A 23,492-nucleotide genomic window follows, 5' to 3' on the forward strand; every position below is an offset into this window, starting at 1 on the left:
CAGTCCATTTAAGCATGTGCTATAGCTATCAAATCTGGTACTTTAGGACTGTGAACTTGAGGAAAGACTAGGAAACAAATATGTGCACTCATTCAGTGCTCGTCTTGGCAAGAACTACAGTACAGAGTAAGTAATATATTCATTAGCTGATACCTTTGTCTTGAATACAATATGATTTGATTGGCTTTCTGTTCTTAAAGTTTCATTTGCTCCTTTCAGGTTTGCTGATTATGGCTGTATGTTGGAAGTCAGGGATGTAAAGTTTTTCCCAGATGGGCGTTCTGTTGTCGACACTGTTGGCCGGAGTCGATTTAGAGTCTTGAGCCATGGTCAAAGAGATGGCTATAACACAGCGAATATCGAGTATCTTGAAGATAAAAAGGTAAAATGAAATACATTTGTGCCATCTGCAACATGAATTGTTTGTTTTTGTTTCTTGATGTGAGGAGGAGAGTGTAGATGTTTATGTGTGGCTGTAACAGCAATAAGTATTGCTGTGCCGGAGAAATGTAGGTGTGAAAACTGGTCACATCAGACACTCCAGATATGGTGAAATCATAAAAATATTTAGTCTTCTCTTGGGCTTTGAACACTAAATCCCATCATCTAAATCTTCAGGGAGTGAAACAATCCATACTTTTGAGTTTTAGCCCTAAACTCTTTGCCAGCCAGCTATGATAAAACTGTTTGACTTGTATCATTCTGAGTACTCCGTTATGTCTGACATGGGAGAGATGTCAGTGTGTACAACCCAGTTCTCCACTCTATTCTGCAAGTAATGTGAAGCTCGAATTCGGACTGGAGACTGCATGATAACATCCTGGATCAGCTTTGCTTTTCAGTATCGATGGGTTCAGGAAAATACTTGTTTCAAGAAAGGAAGACTGTTTTCTATGTAAATTTGGGACCTACAAAAAAGGGGTATGCTTGAAGATAGTCTCAGAATTAATCCATAATTATGGCTTTATTAGAGCATGGTGTAATTATTGCAATGTGGAAAGTTTACTCATTACAATAAAACCCATATGCAAGCTTTTAAGTTGGAACTGTTTTATTTATTTGTTTATTTTACTACTGGATCCTTCCCCAACAAGGGGAGAGGGAGTGCTTTGACAAGGGGGGGCCATACCATAACCTCAACTGTGAGTGGCTCCCTTGACGCGGCGGACTCGCTCAGTGGGGTAACTGAGACTCCAGAGTATGAATATTGGATCTTTCCCCCAACAAGGGGAGAAAGAGTGCTTAGACAAAGGGCACAAGGGTCAGGGAGAACCGGGAGTCAAAGGGAGGGAGTCAGCGAGTTGTAGAGCCCCACAAGGAAGAGATACATATAGAAGAAAAGAAAATGTATAAGTTGTGGAGTCACTCAGGGGAGAAATGCAGACGGGTAAGCTCAAAATTGCAAAATAGGGATAGTAAGTACAACAAACTACTACATATACTGGTGGTTAGAGTTGTGTCTCTGCAAATAGAAAATTCACTCAGGATTCCATGGTCACAACGATTAGGCTAAAAACGATTAACTGTTCTTCTGCATAAATTTCTTTAAAGTGACCTGAGAAATCTGTTTAATAGCTCATACTGGAGGAGGTAATCTCACCCAAAGCTTCAAATAGATTAATCAGCCTTCGTTTGCTTTTTCACATTTCTTTATTCTGTCAAGCTTTTATACTCACTTCCAGTCTACTGTAGTAGTCCAAATATCTCTCTTCTGCAACAATTTGCTGCTCTACATTGTTTATCTTTAGTTGCACTGCAGAAAATATAGATACCCTACATGAGGCAAGCAATAACAGGGTAAGAACCAGGTAGAGATTCCATGAGAGCCTCTGTGATTGCACGGCTCATGATTTGGGATCACTTTAAACAAAGTATATTACTTGACCCTTTTGACGTAGGGACTTTCCATACTGGTTTGTGCTCCTCACATTCATTGTGATTAGTATTCTTCTTGGCAATGGCCTCCCACGCACTCCTTAACACTACCCGTCTGATAGATCTATACAAAACTGTGAGATCGCTGGGTCTGTTTATAGAATTGGTCCCCAATTCCTATATATTGATAAAGCCACTTTCTAGGCTTTTCATTTGTGAATATTTTTGCCAGGGCTAGAAGGGGCAGAGGCTTCTGGCATGATCTATTCCATACTTCGGCTAAGTATGGATATTTTGTTCCAAAAGAGGGTTCCTTTCCTACCTCATTCATAAGCCTCCACCCGGATCACACAAATAAGTTAGGGTTGGCCGAGGGTTCTTCTGTAAATGAGATTCAGTAAAGGATTTCAAATCTTAACTTCAGCACATACTTGGTTAACTGTAGACATCGGCCGTACTTTGTTAATTAAGTTACATACAATGTGAACCCTTTGGTCCAGAATGAAGCAATATGTACTTAAGGCTTACAGAAACCATGTGGGTTCTTTTTGAAAAATGACAAGACCGAACAAAAATGGCAGGTTTATGTTACATTGAGAAAATGATGTGGGGTTGTTGTAAGACCCCACTCATCTCATCTTACAGATGTGAGCTTGACTGGTTGGGTGGTATTACTATTGATGGTGTGGGGGGCACACTTTACCAGGGGAAGTGAAGGAGGTAAGCATATTGCATCTCTTGGTCCGCAGTGATTGTTCACCTGTGGTCTGGCAACCCCTTGGGGTCCTCAACACCTACACGGGGGGGGTGGATGTAACTGCTGAGGGAATTAAATAATAAAATTACTTGTACTTAAATAAGAAAACAAAATCGAAATTTTTAAACATTCTCTCAGTGTAAAGGAATTTGAAATTGGAGGCTAAAAATTGACATCCTTAGATTCCTTTGTGGGAGCAGTGCAGGTGCTCGAACAAAATATAGTGTGGAGTATGGGTGTCTTCAATTAAATCTATAAAAGCTCCAACATAAAACTATTCAATCATTTGTGTATTTGTTTGTTGAATGCTTTTTCTGTATCTTTGTGTACTGTACAGTTTAAATCATCGAAATTGCTTAGGCTGGGGTCCCAGGCTTTCAATAATGATTCAGTTTGGGTCCCCAAATTCCTGTAAGGATAACGTAGTGGTCCACAGAAGTGAAAAGGTTAAGAACCACTGGTCTAGTGTCTAAAGATAGCAACCATCAACTCAGAACTCAAGACACTCGGAAGTGTTTCACTATTTCCTTACTAGTTTTTGCCTATCTTCAAAAGTAAAAACAATGTGATGGAAAAAAAATGCTTTAATTATTCGGAACCACTGGCAGTCGCTCGTGACTGCATTCCGGAATATTTTGGGCCCCCTGTGACATTCTAGATGGAAAGACACCTTATGCAAATCAGTCTTGCTCCTGCTCCAGGAAGAACATTCCAGCCCGAACTGTCTGTCTAGGTCCCCTACAGATCGAAACACAAGCAACCCTAGACTGGTTTAGGTCTACTTAGGTCTCACCAGTGAGGCATAGTTTTAGTCCTATGGCACTGTGAGCACAGGACCCCCATGTGGGCATACACATTCCACTTGGGACATCTACTGAAAAGAACGTGATGGAGGGAATGCTTGAATTTATCTCATCAACTGGCAGTTTCTCAAGGCCCCATTCCAGACCGTCATTTTTCACTCACTGTGCCACGGTAGACAAAGGCCTGCCTTATGCAAATCAGTCTTGGTCATGTTCCAATACAAACAGTCCAACCAGAACTGTCAGGCCGGGTCTCTTCCAAACTGGAACACAAGCAACCCCAGACAAGTTTCGACCTAGTTGGGTCTCAACAGTCAGGTACAGCTTGAGTTGGAACCAAGCTGCACCTGACTAACAAGCCCCAAACAGGGCGAAACCAGTCTTGGGTTGCTTGTGCTCCAGCTGCCTGGCAGTTCAGGCTTGACTGTTCCTAGTGGAGCAGGGTCAAAACTGACTTGCATATTCTTGGGTCCAAACTGAGGTGTCATAGTGTGCTAGTTAACCACGGACTGAGATGTTGCCCTACCAGTTGTGAGATTAGTTCAAGCATTCTTTGCATCAAATTTTTGTATACTTTCTTCAATAGTGAGGCAGAGGAAGGTACCTGGGCGAGTGTTGGTATTGTTGGTATTTGGAAAGATTCAATCGTATCCATATGCAATAGGCATTATCACTGCGAGACTAATAAGTGGTGTGGTTAAGAGCTCGTTATTTCTCAAAGTTTTATTTAAGAGTCTTGTTTGCTCATGACAAAATAATCATGTTGTGAGTCACAGCCAACACGTATTTCGCCCCCGTGGCCCGTGAGCCAGGGCATTTTCAAGGCTGAGAAAGCAGTGAGCAAACCACAAATACAAAACTATAACCCGAAAAAACCCAATTTCAAAATATTGTTATATTTAGTATAACAATTGTCATATCGAGGGAGGAGCCTAGCGCGCAACCAAGATGGCCGCGTAGGTGCGAGGCTCCCGAGGACCACCACGACCTCCTGAATTAATCCTGGCTATATCCTGTCCTTGTTGAGGGGACTGCATCGGTGAACCCGAGCTGAGGCGCCATCCGTTTTTCCTTTTCGAATCGGACCCCGGACACCGGTGGGAGCACCGATTGAAGGTTGCGGCCTTCTCCGCGCTGGCCCCCCGGAATGGAGTAGTGGGGTGATCCGGGGACAAAGCGAACAACAGCGGCGGGCTGGGCTGGGCGACTCGCGTACCCCGTGCTTTCACTTTCGCTTTTGCGCTCTCCTTGCCCTCAAGCGAGGTAGGGTTGCGGAGCGGGGTGCGGTGGTGTGGCCTTGTCCAGGTGCCCGGCTGATCCGCCGGCCGTGAGTCGTCCTGCGGCCCAGTGGTCGCCCTCCCCCCCCCCCGGAACCCGTGAACTGGTTTATCGGCCCTTTCGAGGAGATTGGCGCGACGGTGGGAGAGCAGGCATGTCCACCAAACAAGATGGCGACCGGGCGAAGGTGAAGACGACCCGCCGCGGCCCGGCGCCTCAATCCAACAGTATGGACCGCTACACCCTCCAGAAGGGATCTCCGGAGACATCGCGCACATCCCCGGCGGGCCCGACGGAGGCATCTGCTCAACCGGTGGATCTGACCCTCCGGGACGTCATGGGCGCCATCGCAGAGATGAAGGCCTCAGTGGACCAGCGCTTCGACACCCTAGCGCAAAAGATAGACTCGGTCCTGGTGGATGTTAGCCTTGTGAGGGCTGACTTGTCCAAAACCAACGACCGGGTCGATTCCCTGGCCCACACCACAACGAGCCTCACGACGGACGTGGTGGCCCTCCAGAAGGAGGTGCGCCGGCTAGGCCAGGCGAGCGCCCTGATGGACCGGCGACTGGAGGATTCCGAGGGTCGGGCCCGGAGGAATAACGTTCGCATTGTGGGAGTGCCGGAGGGACGAGAGGCGGAGGCGGCGGATCTTTTTGTGGAAGAATTGATCCTTACCCATCTCCAGCCCCGGGGGCTGAGTAAGCTTTTTGCGGTGGAACGTGCTCATCGGGTCCCTGGGGGCAGACCTAAGGCCGGTGCCCCGCCGCGGCCTCTCATTGCCCGGATTTTTAATTTCCGGGACAGAGACGCTATCCTGCAGACCTCCAGGCAACAGGGACCGGTCAAGCTTGATAACATGGATGTGCATTTCTACCCAGACTTTACGCCGGCGGTCCAAAAACTGAGACTGAGTTTTCTTGGAGTTAAACGTCGCCTACGGGACCTGAACCTTAAGTACTCAATGCTTTTTCCAGCTAAGCTAAGGGTGGAGGTGGATGGGCACACGCACTTTTTTGACCGACCCGAGGCGGCTGGGGACTGGTTGGACACTCTGCCTGGAGATCGGGGCCGGGGGGGTGGGGGGGGTGCGGTTGGCGGGGAGGGCCCGCCGGATCAGAACTGAGGGGTGAAGAATAGGCCTTGCTCTGGACAACATTCCTTTACCATTTTCTGATCGTTTATGCTCCCCTCCGCTGGAGGTCGTGTGGGGTCTGTTGGGGGCTTCCCTCCTCCTCTGGGGGACTAGTTAGTTTTTCATCTATGGGGCGACAGGCACACTGCACTTTGGGGGGGCTGTCTGGGCTCATGCAGGGGTGCAGGGAGGGGGGAGTTCTGTTGGGATGGGGGGGTGGGGGGGGTGTGTTGTTTGTTTGCACCGCAAGGCAAGCCCTTTACTGTATTGTTGCTCTCGAGATGCTCTGTGGGGGACGACTGATTGCTTCTGCGTATGATGGGGGGTAGGGATTTGACTGTGTTGTCATGGAATGTTAACGGCCTGGGGGACAGGTTTAAGCGTGGTGTGGTCCTGCAATACCTGAAACGTATCTCACCAGATGTTATCTTCCTGCAGGAGACGCACCTTATAGGTAACTCCTTTCATGCCATGAATCGGCGAGGCTATCGTTTGGTGGCCCACTCGGGCTTCACTTCGGGCTCGCGGGGGGTGGGTATCATGATTAAGAACTCGCTCCCGTTGGAGATTGATGAGGTGCGCCATGATGAGAGGGGACGCTACACTGTTCTGGTGGGTAGAATGGAGGGTAGAGTGTTTGTTTTTATATAAGTGTACGTCCCGCCTGGGTTACAATCTACTACATTTGCGGATTTGGGGCGCCTCCTTCTGGACCTCCCGGGTGGCCTGCTGGTGATTGGGGGGGACTTTAATGCGGTAGTTTCTGGGTCTATGGATCGCCATCCCCCTAGGGACCTCCCCCGGGCACAGGCCTGGCTGTCCGGCCTTTTAGACACTCTGGGCCTGGTGGATTGCTGGCGACTAAAGCATCCCGCACAGCGGCAATACACCTTCCACTCGGGTGCCCATGGTAGCCTCTCGCGGCTTGATTACATCCTTGTCCCGGCGGCCTATGCTGGGAGGGTGGGAGAGGTGTGCCATCTGGCGCGGGGCATTTCAGATCACTCCCCAGTACTGTTACATTTCGATGTCTTCCCTAGGGGGGAGGGCAGGGTGGCTCCAATCAATGCTTGGTACTTGCGTGACCCCACTATTCGTGCCGACTTGATCAAATCCTTACAGCGATACTTTGATGAGAATGTGGGGTCTGTCCCTTCGGCCATCTCCCTGTGGGAGGCTTTTAAGGTAGTTCTCAGAGGGGAGGCCCTCTCCTTTATCTCCCATGCCCGGAGGCGCGAGCGGGAGGAGGTAACCCGGGTGGAGGCCGAAATTGCGGAACTAGAGGGTGACCTGGGGAGCGGGGTAACAGACGCCAAGTTGCATGTTCTGCACCTCAAGCAGGCGGCCTATAGGGCCCTCGTCACGGAGGCGGCCAGGGGCCTCAGTAGAGAGCAACAGGGGCGACTGTATGATGTGGGTGATAAGGCTGGTAAATTGATTGCGTGGTTGGACAAGAGGGAGAGAGCGAGTCGTGTGGTTCCTTTGATTGAGGGGATGGATGGTGTGCCTGTCACCGAGCCGGAAGCCATTGTCTCCTGCTTCGCGGATTACTTCCGCGAGGTGTACTCTCCGGTTTCTCCTTGCTCGGAGGAAGATTCCCATGCCCTGCTTCGGGACATCGCGCTGCCCTCCCTTACGGTGGAGGACAGGGATTCGCTGGACGCTCCTCCCACCTCGGACGAAATTGCCCTGGCCATTCGCTCGGTCGCATCCGGCAAGGCCATGGGCCCCAATGGTATCCCCATCGAGCTCTACAAGCTGCGACCGGATGTACTGGCGCCCCACCTGCGCGCCATGTTCCTGGCGGCCCACTCGCGGGGTTCCCTCCCGCCGGACCAGCGTCTGGCCACAATCGTGGTGATCCACAAGGAGGGGAGACCCCGTGAGCGGGTTACATCCTATAGGCCTATCTCGCTCTTGAACGCGGAGCCCAAAATCCTCGCCAAGGTACTGGCCAACCGGCTGGTTGGCGTGGTGGGCGATTTGGTCCACCAAGACCAATCTGGCTTTATACCCCATCGCAACACGGCTCTTAATCTGCGACGCTTGCATGGGGTGCTCGCGCGTGTCCCGTTTGTGCGGGAGCCGGCCATCTTGGCGTCCTTAGATGCCACCATGGCGTTTGACACGCTTGAATGGCCATACATCTGGGCGATGCTGGCGAAATTTGGATTTGGACCGGGATTCATTAGCTGGGTCAAATTGTTGTATTCGGGCCCATTGGCGCAGGTGGTGGTGAATGGGCGAGTCTCGGCCCCCTTCGCGCTGGGGCGGGGCACGCGTCAGGGTTGCCCCATGTCACCGCTCCTGTTTGCATTGGCCTTGGAGCCCTTGGCGGAGTGGCTGCGGTGGCACCCCTCCATCCGTGGTCTCCGCTGGACCCCCGAGCATGAGGACCGCGTGTCCCTCTACGCTGATGATATCCTTTTGTATCTCGCCTCCCCGCGTAACTCGCTGATTGTCCTGGTTGATGTTTTGCGCTCCTTCGGTCGTAACTCAGGCCTTGTCATCAACTGGGCGAAATCCTGCGTATATGTGCTCTCCGGGGAGGCTCCGGCCCTACCACGGGACTGCCCGATCCAGATTGCCTCCCAGGGGTTCCGGTACCTGGGTATATATATTACTCTTGACCCGGAGACCCGCTACGAGCGGAACTTACTACCCCCCCTCCAGCGCTTGCGGGAGGACGTTGCGCGCTGGCGGCGTCTTCCGCTTTCGCCGCTTGGCCGAGCGGCCTTGTTTAAGATGATGTCCTTGCCGCGCTTTCTGTATGCGCTTCAGAACACTATGGACCTGGTTCCGGCGCGCTACTTCCGTGAGGTGGAGAGCCTGCAGCGGCGCCTGTTCTGGGACGGGAGGCCGCGTATTGCTCTGGCTAAATTGACGCTCCCGTGGTACGATGGGGGGGTTGCCCTCCCGGACATTAAACGGTATTACTGGGCCTCCCAGCTAGCTGCGATTAATCATGGCCTTTACGGGCCCGCCCTGAACCCGGCATTTGAAATGGACAAGATGCTCCTGCCCGGTGGCGACTACAATCGAGCGCTCTACTCTGGCGCGCCCGACTCCCGTCTGACGGGACCGACGCGTGTCATGGTGCGTGTCTGGCACGCGGCTAATGCAGCGATGGGATGGAAGGACCGTTTGACCCGGGCGACACCGCTATATGCGTCTGAGAGGTTGGGCTCCCTGTGGACATCGAAGGGCTTCGAGAAGTGGGACACGATCGGAATCAGCACAGTGGGAGACCTCTGGACAAGGGGTGGATTCAAAACTTTTGAGACGCTGCGGACGGAATTTTAGCTGCAAGGCAGTGAGTACTTTCGGTACTTACAAGTCCGCCACGCGCTGGGCTCCGTCTTCCCTGATGTCGCGTCCATTCCGGAGTCTTCCCCCCTGGAGGACAGAGTGCTGGATGGCCATGTCCCAGACAGCACGATCTCCCTTATATATAAAAAACTGATCAACGACAGGTCGTGCCTGCTGACTAGTCTCCGCGAGGCCTGGGTTGCCGACGGGCTGGAACTGGACGACGAGGACTGGATTTCCGCGGTGGCCTCTCCGAAGGAGGTGGCCATCCCGGCTCGCCTTCGCTTCGTCCAGCTTAAGATCCTCCACCGGGTTTACGTGACGGGGCCAAGGCTTCTACGTATGGGCTTTGTTGGTGACGGATTGTGTAAGCGTGGCTGTGGTGCCTTGGCAACTTTCATGCATATTCTGTGGGAATGCCCACAGGTGGAGCGATTCTGGCGTGGTGTGCATGAGGTCCTGCGTGTGGTGACGCATGTTGTGCTGTTGCCTGAAGTGAGGAGATGCTTGCTGAATGTGTGGGAACCAAATGACTATTCGGTCCCGCAGACGCGGTGGGTGACTCTGGGATACATGATAGCTAAGCGCGACATTGCTCAATTGTGGGGATCCCAGAGGCCCCCAGCGGTGTTGGCCTGGAAAGAACATATGGATTGGTGTATGTTTCGTGAAAAGGTAGTGTATGTGGCGAGGGGTAAGCCTGGGGCGTGGGTGAAAATCTGGGGCCCCTGGACCGCCTATCGCGGGGGTATTTGTGAGCCGCCACTGCTACCGGCCGCCTCACCAGCTCCGTCCCCCTAGCCGACCCCCTCCCCCAGCCGCGGGCATGTGGTTCCCCTGTCCCTGTTTTATTCCCATTCCCCTCTTCAGAGTTCGACTGCTGGTTGGGATCCCCTACTTAAGGAGCACGTGCCGTCACTTTGGATGGCGGGTTGCCTTGCGGGTGTGGTTTTTTTGTGTTGCTCTGTTTTGAAAAAAAGGAAACCGTATTGTGGGCTTGGAGTTATGTGGCCTGCGCTATTGATATCTCCTGCTTTACCGATCTGCGCCGCCAAGAGACTCTTACTGTAGGTATGTCATATGCTTCTGCCACTCTAGCGGCCGGCCGGATGGTTGTAGGCCCATACTTGTAACCCTTTTTAACATGTAATAAACGGTTTCAAAAAAAAAAAAAAAAAAAAAAAAAACAATTGTCATATCGCGCAATGGAAAGACCAAGTGTTATGTTCAGCAGTACATGCAGTGTGTGTTAAAATAAAATTGCATAGGAACAGAGGAGATAAAGGAGAGAAAAAAAAAGAAAAAGATGTGAGGGAGATGAATGCCATTTAGTGTCAATAGGGGAGATAGAGTCCAGAGCATACATTGTATATTAATAATCTTAGTGAACAGCGCACAGTTGGCTGAAATTATTAGAAAACGTTATCGTTGAATATTATGCATACAATCGCGCACAGATGGCAAGAATTATTTGAGAGAAATTCATCATTAGATATTATTTGTAAAATCAGGGTGTTGAAGTCAGTAGTGTGGTTGAAGCATAGGGAGTATTCCTAGCATTAGAACCCATTTTTTGTAAAAAATGACTCTTAGGTGATCAATACCACACAAACCTGGCCCCAAGGTGCAGTGACAAATTGGATTGCTGCAGGGGCAGGTGTTTTAATTTGAACTGCATTCTGCATCCCTGATGTAGTTAAAACTTGGGCTGACTTAATTTGCTTAATTTTATTTTTGTGTGAGTAATTATGTGCATTTTCAGAAAAATTACTTCAAATCTAGTGAAAACCAAAACCGGCATTTGTCTGAAATTGATTAAGAAAATAGCACAAAACAAACACAAGTACCACTAACCGCAAATTCTCACAGCCTGGTTGAAAGCATTTTTCTTATACGCTTGTATCAAAATGTTGCAGTGCGCAGTGCATTTTGCAACGAGGCGTAGCAGTGTAATTTCGGGAATTATGCGTAACTTAAAATGTTCTAATTACATGAAATTACCACCTGCATAACAGAAGCTTCTCCTGACCTAGTTGAAACTCGATTTTGCTCAAAAACATACAATCACTTGATTGGAATTATTTCACCATCTAGTGCCTGTCTCAGAACAGCACCCCCATGGAGTGAAAATTAATTTATTTTGACCATAGGCATGGTCCGAGTCGTTCTCGGTGAAACTCTTAATGACCCACACTGCAAACATCATAGTCCGTTCTCAGGTCTGGGTTGCAGGCAAACGTAAATTCTTTCCAGCCTCATGTAATGAAAACAATTGATAAGTAAAAGGATAGATAGATAGACAGACAGATCTTGGCGTGTATGCCTGCAGATACACCTTCTTGGCATACTCCTTCCATCTAGTGTTGGGCCCAGGCGTTTGCATACTGTTTTATTAGAAGAAGTTACACCACGTGCTGTGACTGTTACTAACCTCACCCTTGATCCACAAAGCACCAGGACATGGGCTTCACCTCCAAATAGTTTTCTTCTGCCATGTGGCTGGGAAGCTTGTGAGCACAGTTCCAGATCTAACACGTTTCTCTCCATATTAGTCTGTGCCAGCTACTCCTACTTCTATCACACAGACTGGGAATCATCACCTTACCTGCCAAGAGTTTCCCTGCAGTGCCTGGGACTATTTCCCAGTGGACACCGACTATTATGCTTTGATGCATCATGCATGTTTAGCTCCGGCTTTCCAACTTACCCCAAGACTCCCAACATCTTCTGGCCTGAAGACCTGCTCGGTGCTTAAGAGGAGAAGGCCGGCCCATCTGGCATCTCGGTGGCCCAAGGCGGTGAAAGGCACTGTTCCTAGAGGCATCCAAGGTAGAGGGAAAAGGCCCAGAGATCTTGGTAAAGCAGGTGCCACCCCAGACCACTGGCCCAAATAGTTCAACTTTCTGGGCTTCGTCAGCACCCCAGGTGCCACAAGACCAGTTGCAATACCCAAAGTGCCCTCCGACCGAGGTAGACCACAGATACTGAGAGATTCGGGCTACGAACCAAGAGTCGAGCCAACATGGCACAAACCCTTGTCTGGCTCCTTTAACTGGCATTCTCTGGCACCAAGACAGCGTTTAAGGCCAAAGTTGGTACAACCGAAGGTCGAAAAAAAATTACCCTGCATCTGATGACCCTGTCTATATCCAGGGCCAAGCTCGTCATGACTCGTATAGATCACACAAAATGACAGTGGCACAGGCAACAGGGGATGCCCTGAGAAGGAGTCTTAGTGCGTATATTCTTTAGGCAAGCACGTAGTGCTTGGGCCGCACTGACTGGCTCATCACCAATTCTGTGGGCCCCCTCTTCTGATACGAATGCCCTGATTGGTAGAAGATGGGGTAGCGTATTTAAGCACCTCCCAGAGTTCCACAGAAACCCGGGTCAAGAGCTGGTTTCTGAGGGTAACGTAATCTGCAACGTCAATATCAGGTGGGCTCTAGAAGCGATAGCCGCCCACCCTTAAGGTAATCAACAACAGCATCCTTTGCAGGCATGCCTGACTTAGAATCTCCAGATTCTGGGCTGAGGTGCAACAGCACCACCTCAATGTCCCTTTTTATGGTGAGCATCTGTCTGGCTCCTAGTCGATGCTCGAGAAAATTAAGAAGGAGACCAACATCGCAAAGTCCATGGGTGCCATCCAGTTGCCTTTCATAGACAGCAGAGGTAGTCCCAAAGCTGCAGCCTCAAGCAATTGGCTTTCTTGTACTGTGAGTGATGGCATTTTGCTTGATCACTTGTGTACATCAAACTAAAAGTGTACTTGGGTGCCAGGACCAGTGGGCCAATACTTTACACTGCCAGTACTAGTTTATTTCCATTCTTTAGCCTTCTGTGATTTTAATCCACCTTGTGTTTTTAAACTAGGCCTTCAGGTTACAGTAACTCAAAGCCAATAGTACATTTTCCTTATGCAATAAGATCTTGGATTCACCCTGTGCACCTAACTCTTCTTCGAGGAACACATTGCCAGACTAATAGACTGCATGGTACCATCTCTCTATATCTCTCTCCTGAAGAAAACCAAACAGTTTCTTCCAGAAAGGGACTTCAGAACTGCAGTTAAAACATTCATTGTCTCATATCTGGATGGTGGTAATGCTCATGCCTCCCAAACTCCACATTGGCACCTCTCAAGGACATCCTACATGCTGCAGCGCATCTCATTCAGGGCCTAAAGAAATGTGATCAGATCACACCCATCTTGATGGAACACTTTTGGCTCCCTTGGCTGACCCACACTATCGTCAAAACCAGCTACATCGTTTGCAAAGCCATCATGACCAGCACCCCCGCTTATCTTGAAAACAAACTCGCCATCTCTGGTCGTTGTTGGCCCACCCCAGCCAGGACACCATCAGACTGCAGATTGTGTGGTGTAACACAAGAAGAACACAACAACTGGCCTTTTCCATCTTTTCACCTATACATCAGGACAGCCAAAACTTTGTTTAGGAAAGAGTTGAAGACTTAACTCTTTAAAGAATACTACAATATACTACAATACAATGGATTTACCATCCACAATCCAGCTCTACGAGTAGCAACATAGGCAACAAAATCAATAGACAACATCTACCTTTCAAGTAACTGTTATAGCTGTTTCATGGTTCCTGACACAAAGTGGCATAGTATGCATCCATAGCAACCATTGTAAGGCACCAAGCTGTAAAACCAATGTTGAAAGTAAGGAATGTATTCATTTAGCTCGTTTGCAGGCTCATTTCCTTATCTATATCACCTCATCCATTGCTCCCAACCCAATGCTCCACATATAATAGCCCACTGAGGCTCTCTTGAAGTGCTGTCAGTACCTATTCCAGCAATGCCATCTAATTTGCTCACTGCTTCTAGTGGGTGGAAAATTGTAAACTGATTCAACTTACTTATATTTCAAGTAATTATTATTAACAATGAAAATACAGTTCTTAAACTTCTTCACAAGTTTTTTCAAATGGTGTCGCCTTTCTTTGCTTCAATCACAACAGACCCATTTTCCAAACGGTGCAAGCCACTCAACCCTTGTTCAGTGCAACATGACATTTCGTTCACTACAATGGGTAAGAGTCACAAACTGTATTTTGTGGTACATAAAGTATCACTATATGGGTACTACAAAATATAATTCACAAAAGTATGTGCTGAGATCTCAGTCTCTCCGTTCTTTTCTGTGCAGAGATCTCTTCACTTTTAGGTGTATGTTTCAGTAGAAAATATGACGGGGATAAAGGGGGAGTGGCTTGAAAGTATGGGAATAATTACTACTGAATTGGATGGGTTTAAGGATATTTAAGGGGTTTAGGGAGGGAGGGACATGCTAATACAAGCACGCCCCCTCTAGAGTAAGACCATTGCTGTTCACAAATTACAATTCTAAGCATTGATTTGCTATGGGAATTCATATAGGAAACTTTGCTCTCCCATGCAGAAACAATTGTTGAGTAGAATAACATTAAATTTGGCACAAAGGTTACGAATTTACTTAGGAAGTATTGCTCTATGTGATTTAGTGTAGATGCAATTAGCCATTTTCGGGAAATTAGCATTTAAAGAGGATCTCACTTTGGGCATGAGGGGGTTAAAAGATTAGGTATATGTGGATGGTTAGTCCTGCGGGAGTCCCACAGTTCCAACAACCAATTTTTTTTTTTTAAAAAGGGTCCTTTGATAGACTAAGGAAGCTTTTTCTCCTGTTGTCCATTTTGGTACTGTTGCCAGTACTCCGGTACCAACGATCTGATTGTCTGCCTGCAATTCTGATAAAACAAATGTTGCAGGCGCCATTATAGGGACTCTGTCTCCTTGTCCTGAAAAGTTTTTTTAAAAGGGCATAAGAAGGCAGGGTAGGGTTACTCTGAACACCAGGCACTTGGTGGACTGGGGAGAAGACCTAAACGGACTATACTAGAGGTCAAAAAGAAATCAATACATTTAAACTTTGGATACTGCTTTACTCCTGCCAGACTCAGCATGGCCCTCCTGTGAGGTACCGTAATACTATCGCTGTACTGTGAATATCTGCTCACAAGCTTCCACCCTATGGCCCTGCGGTACCATGCACAAGCTTCCCCAATGAAGCGTATATGATACCATCAGGTTGGAACCTCTTGTGGTGGTACAATAATAGTACCGTATTACTAGAAAACAAAAATGGAGGAGAGAATGCCATTGGGTGCCCATGGGGGTTTGGGCGCCAGGCCTGGCCAGGTCTTTTATGTAACCCCCCGCTGTGCACAGTTAAATCCCTTGCACAGTAGGGGCATTGACTGTAGGTTGCCAAAGAGGGGTTCGGGTGTATGCCCAAATTTGAATATGATAACAAAAACTCAGAACTTCAATGTAGCAAAGGTTAAAGTTATGTCCTAGTTCGATACAGAAATAAAATCTTAGCTTACTTAAAAAAAATAATGTTTACAAAAAATCACTAAAAAACATAGATTAAGGCAATGTTGGGTGTTAAAATGAGGTAAAAACTAATGTTTAAAAACCACAGAAATTCACGTTGTAGTTTACTGAGCTAACTATAACTCACCTGCTATGCACTGCTTTTGACCCCACAAATTTCATCACTTATGACTTATAAGATGCCATTGATGATATCACTGATGACATCTGACATTATTCATGACCACTGATGACATCTTCCAATTAATGTAACAGTTTGCTGTATGCTTTTCATACTAGAACATATTTAGCAAGTTACCCCTTAGACTGCTCCGCTAAAATCAAGTAACTCGGGCGGCACTAAGTTTAATCGACAATGGTCTCGCCTTTTCAGGGAGCCGATTCGACCCACTCTATTGCCTAGGACTTTTCTGGTGGAGGATAGTGTGGACAAGAGCTATGCTGTCCTTTGCCAGCAAATTTTGACATCTCTGGACGAGTTGGCCCCTTTGCGAAGGGTGAGGGACAGACCTAGAGGAGCCAATGCTTGGTTCACTGATGATCTTGGACAGCACAAGCTCCGTTGCAAACAGGCGGAGCGTACCTGGAGGAGAGGGTATAAGGAGCTGGATAGGGCAGCATATAAAGCGGCCCTGCAGGTATATAAGACCCAGCTAAGAAGCGCTAAAGCAAAGTTCTTAGAAGATACCTTGGCGAAGGCCTCTAATAAATCGCAGACTCTATTCAAGCTGCTTAACAACCTATCTAACCCGTCTTGTACAGTACCAGCCATTCCGGCTTCCCAGGAACTTTGTGATTCTTTGGCCCTCGCGTTCGAGGAGAAAATTAGGACCATTCTGAATGGACTTTCAGTACCCGGACAGTCTGTGCCGTCTTTATCCCTCCCCTTGGAATCCCCCTTGCCATTCGGTACCCGCATGGGATAACAACATGGTAGACTCCTCTCAGATGTCTTGTTTTCCTATTCCCTCGCTAGAGGAATTCTGTGTCTTGGCCAATGGCGTATCCTCGGGTTCACCACTTGATCCAATGCCTCATAAGCTCTGGAAGGCATTCCAAGATGAGTTGTTTCCTCCACTCTACTCCATCTGCTGCCAGTCATTGACTACAGCGCTAGTCCCAGACAGTTGGAAGTTGGCAATAGTAACTCCACTGCTAAAAAAGGCTTCTCTAGACCCTCTATGCTCGGCCAACTATAGACCCATCTCGCTGTTACCATTTGCGATAAAAATTCTCGAGAGGTGGGTCACGAGAGCCTTGTCCAACTTCCTGGAAACAAATTCCTGTCTGGATGCAGCCCAATTTGGCTTCAGACCGGCCCACGGCACTGAGACCGCACTGGTTACCGTGTTGGACGATCTACGAATGCGTGTCGACAGGGGTAAGTCAGCATTCTTAGTGCTGCTTGACATGTCGGCCGCGTTCGACACGGTGGACCATGAGGTTCTTCTGGGCCGTCTTCAAAGCGTGGGAGTAAACGGTCTGGCTCTAAGTTGGCTAACATCTTATCTCTGCAACAGACAGCAAGCTGTGGCGTTACCACCTTTTCGATCAGCCACACGATAGGTGAACCATGGTGTCCCCCAAGGGTCGGCGGTCAGCCCTATCCTTTTTAACTTATATCTCCGACCCCTGGTAGACCTGATCAAGTCATTTGGCATATCAGTCATCAATTATGCCGATGACACTCAATTGATTTTTTCATTTGAGGGCACTGAGATAGTTTCGAGGGACACCTTTCACCGCTGTATGTCGGCTACAGCAGAATGGCTGCGTGCTAACTCACTTCAATTTAATGGGTCGAAAACGGAAGTACTCCATTGCTCCCTAGACCGTCTCCCTCGCGTGCTACCGGATGACTTTTGGCCAACCTCTATTCCGGGCTCGGTGGAAGCCGCAGAATCGGCTCGTAATTTAGGAGTTTGGTTTGAACCCAATTTACAGCTGGATGCCCCTGTAAATAGGACTGCAGCGACCTGTATGGGCCTGCTTCGTACCCTACGTAAGATCCTACCAATACTCCCCCGGGGAGCCAGAACAGAGGTAGTGCGAAGTTCTATCCTCAGTAGGTTAGACTACTGCAACGCACTACTTCTGGGAGCTCCTAAGATTCTGATCCTAAAGTTGCAGAGGATCCAAAACATGGCTGCTAAATTGGCTCTATCTCGGCCATGTTCTGCTTCTTCATCTACAGCACTAGCCGATCTGCACTGGCTACCGGTCCAGCAGAGGATTGCCTTCAAGACTTCATGCCTTGTATTCAGAGCTCTGCATGGACTAGGACCAATATCACTCCAAAATCTTTTTTCTTGGTATCAAGCTGCCAGACCTCTGAGATCCTCCTTGGCGTTCCTGGTGAGGATTCCCAGGATTAATAGAGTGAGGATGGGCGGCCGCGCTTTTAGTTTCACGGCCGCCACATTATGGAATACTTTACCTCTGGCATTGAGGAGTAGCCAAGATCTGCCCTTTTTCAAAAGGGATCTTAAGACCTACCTGTTCCCAAGAGCAATGTAATACACCTCACCTGATGGTTAGATTCGGTCTCAGCGCCAGGATACCCTTTCGGGTGACAGTTGCGCTTAATAAGCATTAAATACATTACATTACATTACTCAATTTTATATTGGCTCTATAGTGCTAAAGGGTGTAAGCTTTCACAACGTGCAGGAGACTAAGCATATATGTGAAATCACCCACATTTAGTAGATATTTAACTTTTTTGTTTTGTTTACTGCTGTTCAGATGCGTGACAAACCTAATTTCTGTCAATATTAATGCTATTCTCAATTTATGAATCCGAGAGTCAAACCTCGCCTTACCTGTTGGGGGACTTCGTTGCTGTTCTGACCTGCCTGCGCTACCGCCACCGCTCCTGGGCCCCTCACGCTGTGTGTCTCCCCTGCCGCCGCTACTCCATCTCGCGGCCGTGAGCAGGGGGAGACTACAGCTCCCAGGCTTCATAGCGGCCGCCGACGCCACCCACGCGCCCGGAGGCGCACAAAAGAACGCGGCTGCCTCCGCGTCGCGCGCGGGCGAAGCCCGGGCCAAGGGCGGGCCCGTTTGAGCCCGTTAGAGGACGATTGAGGACGGGACGGGGCTCCTGTCTTTACCCTCCAGACCAGGTTAGTCATTTTATATTTACTTCTAGGGGCATTCTACAAACATTACCTGTTCTACACATCAGTGTGGTAAAGGACGTACGTTTGACACAACATAACATCCGGTCGCATACTGACTTCAGCCATCGACAAAGGTCGGAAATCCATAGTGGGAACCTTAGACCAATTCTTGGTTAGAGTCTCGTCCATCCTGGAAAAGGAAATCGACCATACTGAGAAAAGATTGTCTCTGGGATCCCTGGCAGATAAACGTTCTTCATTGGGCCAACTGGCCTACGCTCATTCCCCGTCTCACAATAAAACACTGCGACCTGACCACGACGTAATAGTGGTGGCAAGCGAGGAAGTAAACAGCTCTTCCCCTCATGAAGGACCTTCTCTCTGCCTCCCTGAATTTGAAGGTTTTAATCTTAGCTCCAGGCCAAGAGCAGAACAAACAAATCTCACTCAAATTGATGGTGTGGCACAGAGTGTCAAGACACGCTCCGCCACTAACGCCAAGGGGAATACACTACCTATAAACAACAGGGGGAACACGGTGAACCAGAAATTAAAAAGGAAACGCGGGGAACCGGCAGCCGGAGGGGATAAAAATGCAAAGACAAGGCGTATTATCCCTGAAAAAGACTGTGAGAAGATTTCTGACACTATTGAAAATTCCATGCATGGTTCTGGAGACGGAGGACTGTATTACCACTCTTGATTCCACCCAAAGAGATGTCACAGGACCTAGGAGATGACTTTTGGGGAAAGATAGAATCTATCTTTTACAAAACATGTCTCCCAATATATGATAGATTGGACGCAATAGAAAATAGATTGGTTTGCCTGGAATTGTCACATGCATCCGCTCAGTCTCGCCAAATAAATGCTAATAATTGTCAGGCGCCCGTTATATCGTCTGCTATGCCGCTTGATAATTGCATCGCACCTGTTAATGCTGCTCCAAGCTCCACTCCCACTGTAATAAAATCCAACTTACCAATAATGGGGCATGATTCACAGGTTGTAAAAAAGAGTACTGTATGTACCACAGCAAGCGTAGGGAGGGTACCTGATAATGGGAGCCCAGTAGCTATGCCAGCGGGGAGGGAAGCACCCAGCACTCAAGTAGTAAGAAAACCCTTAAGTATACATCTCCCCCCAGAGTCTACACCCTATGTGGTGATACTGGCAGGGGTTAAACCTCTGGGTCCAGGAAAAAGAGAGGATTATAGGGAACTGAAGAACAAGTGTGTTTTTTGGCTTAACCAAAATCGCCTCTTACCCCAGTATGTTTCAGCTGAAATTTTATTCGGCGAGTTGAGTGGGTAGGTCCCAAGAGAAAAACAATAGAGGGAGACTGTATAATAATTAATTTCAGGGATAAGAAGGCAGTGGAACATATTTGTAACTGGCAGAAGGCAAACTTGTTTACCCCTATTCTCTCCTTGTCCCTATCCTTTTTTTTTTATTGCGAACAACAACAGCCTGCTCCAGACGATCGTGATTATAGAGGTTCTGGTATTTTTGCTAGGAGCAACAGAGGATTTAAAGCACAGTATGGGTCAGCTAGGACCTCTGGGTTGGAAGATTGTGATTGACGGCGAGCTAACATTGAAGATAGGAATATAACATCTAAACCAACCAAAACCTTCCACAAGGAAGGGGAAGACCATTTTAACATAATTGAGGCTGACAGATCGGGTAATGAACCAAATCGATTAGTTGTATTAAAAAGAACCGAGCTGAATCAGATAGAAGTGGAATACTCACTTATCCCGGGAAAAGAGGCGGGGTGTCCGTTATACCCTCAAAGTGGTGCAGTAGGAGACATTGAGCATAGCACTAAACCTAACATGGGCCCCATTATTATTGTTAAGGATAATCTGGTCCATCCAGAGAGGGACAGTCTGTGTCCTTCACCATGGAGCCTAGATACCATTAAGGGGAAAAATAGAGAAAATGGCCAGTTGTCCATAATATCCTGGAATATTGCAGGTTTAGGCCCTAAAATTGCCTATCCAGAATGGACGGGATTTATATCAAAATATGATGTATGTCTCTTTCAGGAGACCTGGTCAATAGATCCTGTATTTTGTAACGGCTTCCTCAACTTTCATGTCCCAGCATTAAAAAGTACAAGAGGCCGCCCGTCTGGTGGTTTAACTATATGGTTTAGGCAGGACCTGGGTTGTCAAGTAAATCAGGGTCTGAGAACTAGTGAAGATATATTATCAGTAAGGATTGCCTCAAAGTCTGGGATCCAATTGGAAATTTTTAATGTGTATGCACGAGGCCTGCCGGGGGAGTAAAAAGTCTCCAGTCGTAAAGGAATTGGAAGACATACTTGACACCCTGCCTTTGAATACTCTGCCCCTAGTAGCAGGTGATTTTAACACCTCCTTCAAGCCTTTGGGACATGATATAGCACAGTTTACAGCTGAGGAAGGCGCCAGTTGGGGAATTCCAGCCCTCGAGATTGCCCCCGTGAAAAGGTGGACAGAGGCAGCAATACAGCTAAAAGGATTGTGCATAGGTAACCATCTGAGGGCAGCTAATGGTAGAAGTTTGTCAGATAAACTCGGAACAAACACCTTTGATAATGGCCGAAGAGCGAGCCGAATAGATTATTTGCTTGTCCACGTGAAGCTTTGGCCTTATGTTAGTGATATGAAGGTCATTATTCGAACCGAGAGTTACCACCACCCACTAGTCTCACTATTTGATCTGTCCCTCTCTGATAATCTATCACCCCAGCAAGATAATCTTGAACCCGAACAATCCGTGTCCAATAACATGCGCTACCTAAAATGGGACAGGATTGTAGAAGACCCAAAAATAAAAACAGCTATGAATAAAGAAGTAATTGGTGCACTACAAGCTACGGAAAGCGATCTAGAGGGTGGGAGCTCCTGCCAGATTGTGGTGGAAGTCCATAATAGGCTCTTTGAGGGTTTGAGGAAATATCTTGTTAAACCTACCTCAAAAAGAACCCAAAAAAACCACAAGAAAGTGGGATGGTACAATCTAGATTGCAGGAAAGCCCGGGCTAAACTTGGTAGTGCTCTTAAGATGAAAGACATAATTTTGGAAAGAAATGCCAGGATAGCTTACAAGAAGACATTAAAGTAGGCAAAGGAAACGTGGGACAATGAGATGTGGAAGGATCTTCTTGATGCCTGTAGGTGCAAGAATAGCAAGCAATTTTGGGACATATATAAATGGGATAGGGGTGGCATTCCAGAACGCCCACAGAATAACGTGGCCCAGAATGAGTGGGTAGATCACTTTAAACCCCAGTATGCCGCACCCTGTGAAGAAAATTCACGCGACACTCTGACCCATGTCTATTATGATAAGGCAATATTTTCATTATCAGATGTCGGAAGGGCCTTAGACAAAGTGACAAGGGGCAAAGCACCTGGCATGGACGGAATTCCAGCAGATTTGTTTATTGGTGATAGACATGTCTGGTGTAAATACATTATGCGTCTTGCCAATGCTATTGCTCAGGGAGCGGATATCCCCTCCTCGTGGAAGGGAGCAGAAATTGTTCCGGTCTTCAAAAAGGGGGATAAGTCTGTTGCGGGAAATTATAGACCAATTAGCTTGATAGATGCGATTCAGAAGATTATTGGTCGAATGTTCCTACATGAGATCCTGACATGGATAGAAGATCGGGAAATTCTAAGTCCTATGCAGGCTGGTTTCCGACGCCGGACAAGTACAATCGATCAAGTCTTCCGTTTTGTTATTTTATATTGGAAGACGGTAGTTCTAGGAAAGGGTGCCTTATATGCTGTATTTGTGGACTTAAAAGCGGCCTTCGATCTGGTTCCCCGTAGCAAGCTATGGCAGGTCCTGAGTGAACTTGGAATTGCACCAAAACTCCTTTCCATGGTTATCCGCCTACATGAGGATAATGTTGCACGGGTGTGTTGGGGGGGTATGGGAGAGGTGACAGAGGAATTCCCGGTGTGCAGGGGCGTGCGGCAGGGTTGCGTTTTGGCGACGACCCTGTTCTCGCTCTTTGTCAACGGGGTGGCGGACTTCCTCTCGCTGACCCCCACCGATGCACCGGTATTGGCAGGATCTCGTATCCCCATCCTCATGTTTGCGGATGATACGCTGATTATTTCCAAGACCCCAAGTGGTCTACAGAAGGCACTTGGGTGTTTTGAAGAGTTCTGTAAAGTGAGGGGCTTGGAAGTCAACACCGGAAAAACAAAGTTTATGTCATTTAATGCTCATAAATCTTATAAGGGAAGGATTTATATGAATAACCTACCCCTGGAGGAGGTTACTTCATTTACATATTTGGGCATTACATTGCAGAAAGATATGCATTGGGGTTGCCAATTAGATCGTGCTGCATTAATACACAAACAAAAAGCAGGCGTTCTACTTTCTAGATTTAAAACCTCATTCACAAAACCAATCTCACCAGTATTAGAGATCTATGGGACGATGGTTTTGAGTTCATGCTTATATGGGGCTGAGCTCTGGGGTTTTGGCAATTTGAACAGCCTGATGGTGCTTGAAAATGCGTTTTACGCAAGATTACAAAACTCCCTTCAAGCACACCATTGCGACCCCTATTGTTAGACCTTGGCAAAAAACCACTAGAACATCTGGTGAAGCTTCGCCCAATACTATACTGGCGCCGGCTTTGGTCCACAGGAGAACTTGTCCACTACAGGAGTGGATTCTTGGATATAATAAAATGTGATTCGTTCCACAAATTACAGTGGCTACGTGGGATAAAATCTCTCCTGTGTAGCTTAGGTTTGATTGATCTCTGGGACGATCCATTAAAT

General features: G+C 47.8%; 1 protein-coding gene across 1 annotated transcript in view; it reads left to right on the top strand.

Moving 5' to 3' along the window:
- LONRF2 (LON peptidase N-terminal domain and ring finger 2) overlaps positions 1-23,492 on the top strand; it is a 264,732-nt gene that overhangs the window by 230,934 nt on the left and 10,306 nt on the right. Inside the window, exon 10 of the mRNA XM_085622770.1 lies at positions 220-382. Within this exon, the coding sequence (XP_085478896.1) occupies positions 220-382 (163 nt within the window). The remainder of the gene's footprint in view (positions 1-219; positions 383-23,492) is intronic.

Source organism: Triturus cristatus, chromosome 8, assembly GCF_964204655.1.
Source record: "Triturus cristatus chromosome 8, aTriCri1.1, whole genome shotgun sequence".
NCBI classification, from domain to species: Eukaryota; Metazoa; Chordata; class Amphibia; order Caudata; family Salamandridae; genus Triturus; species Triturus cristatus.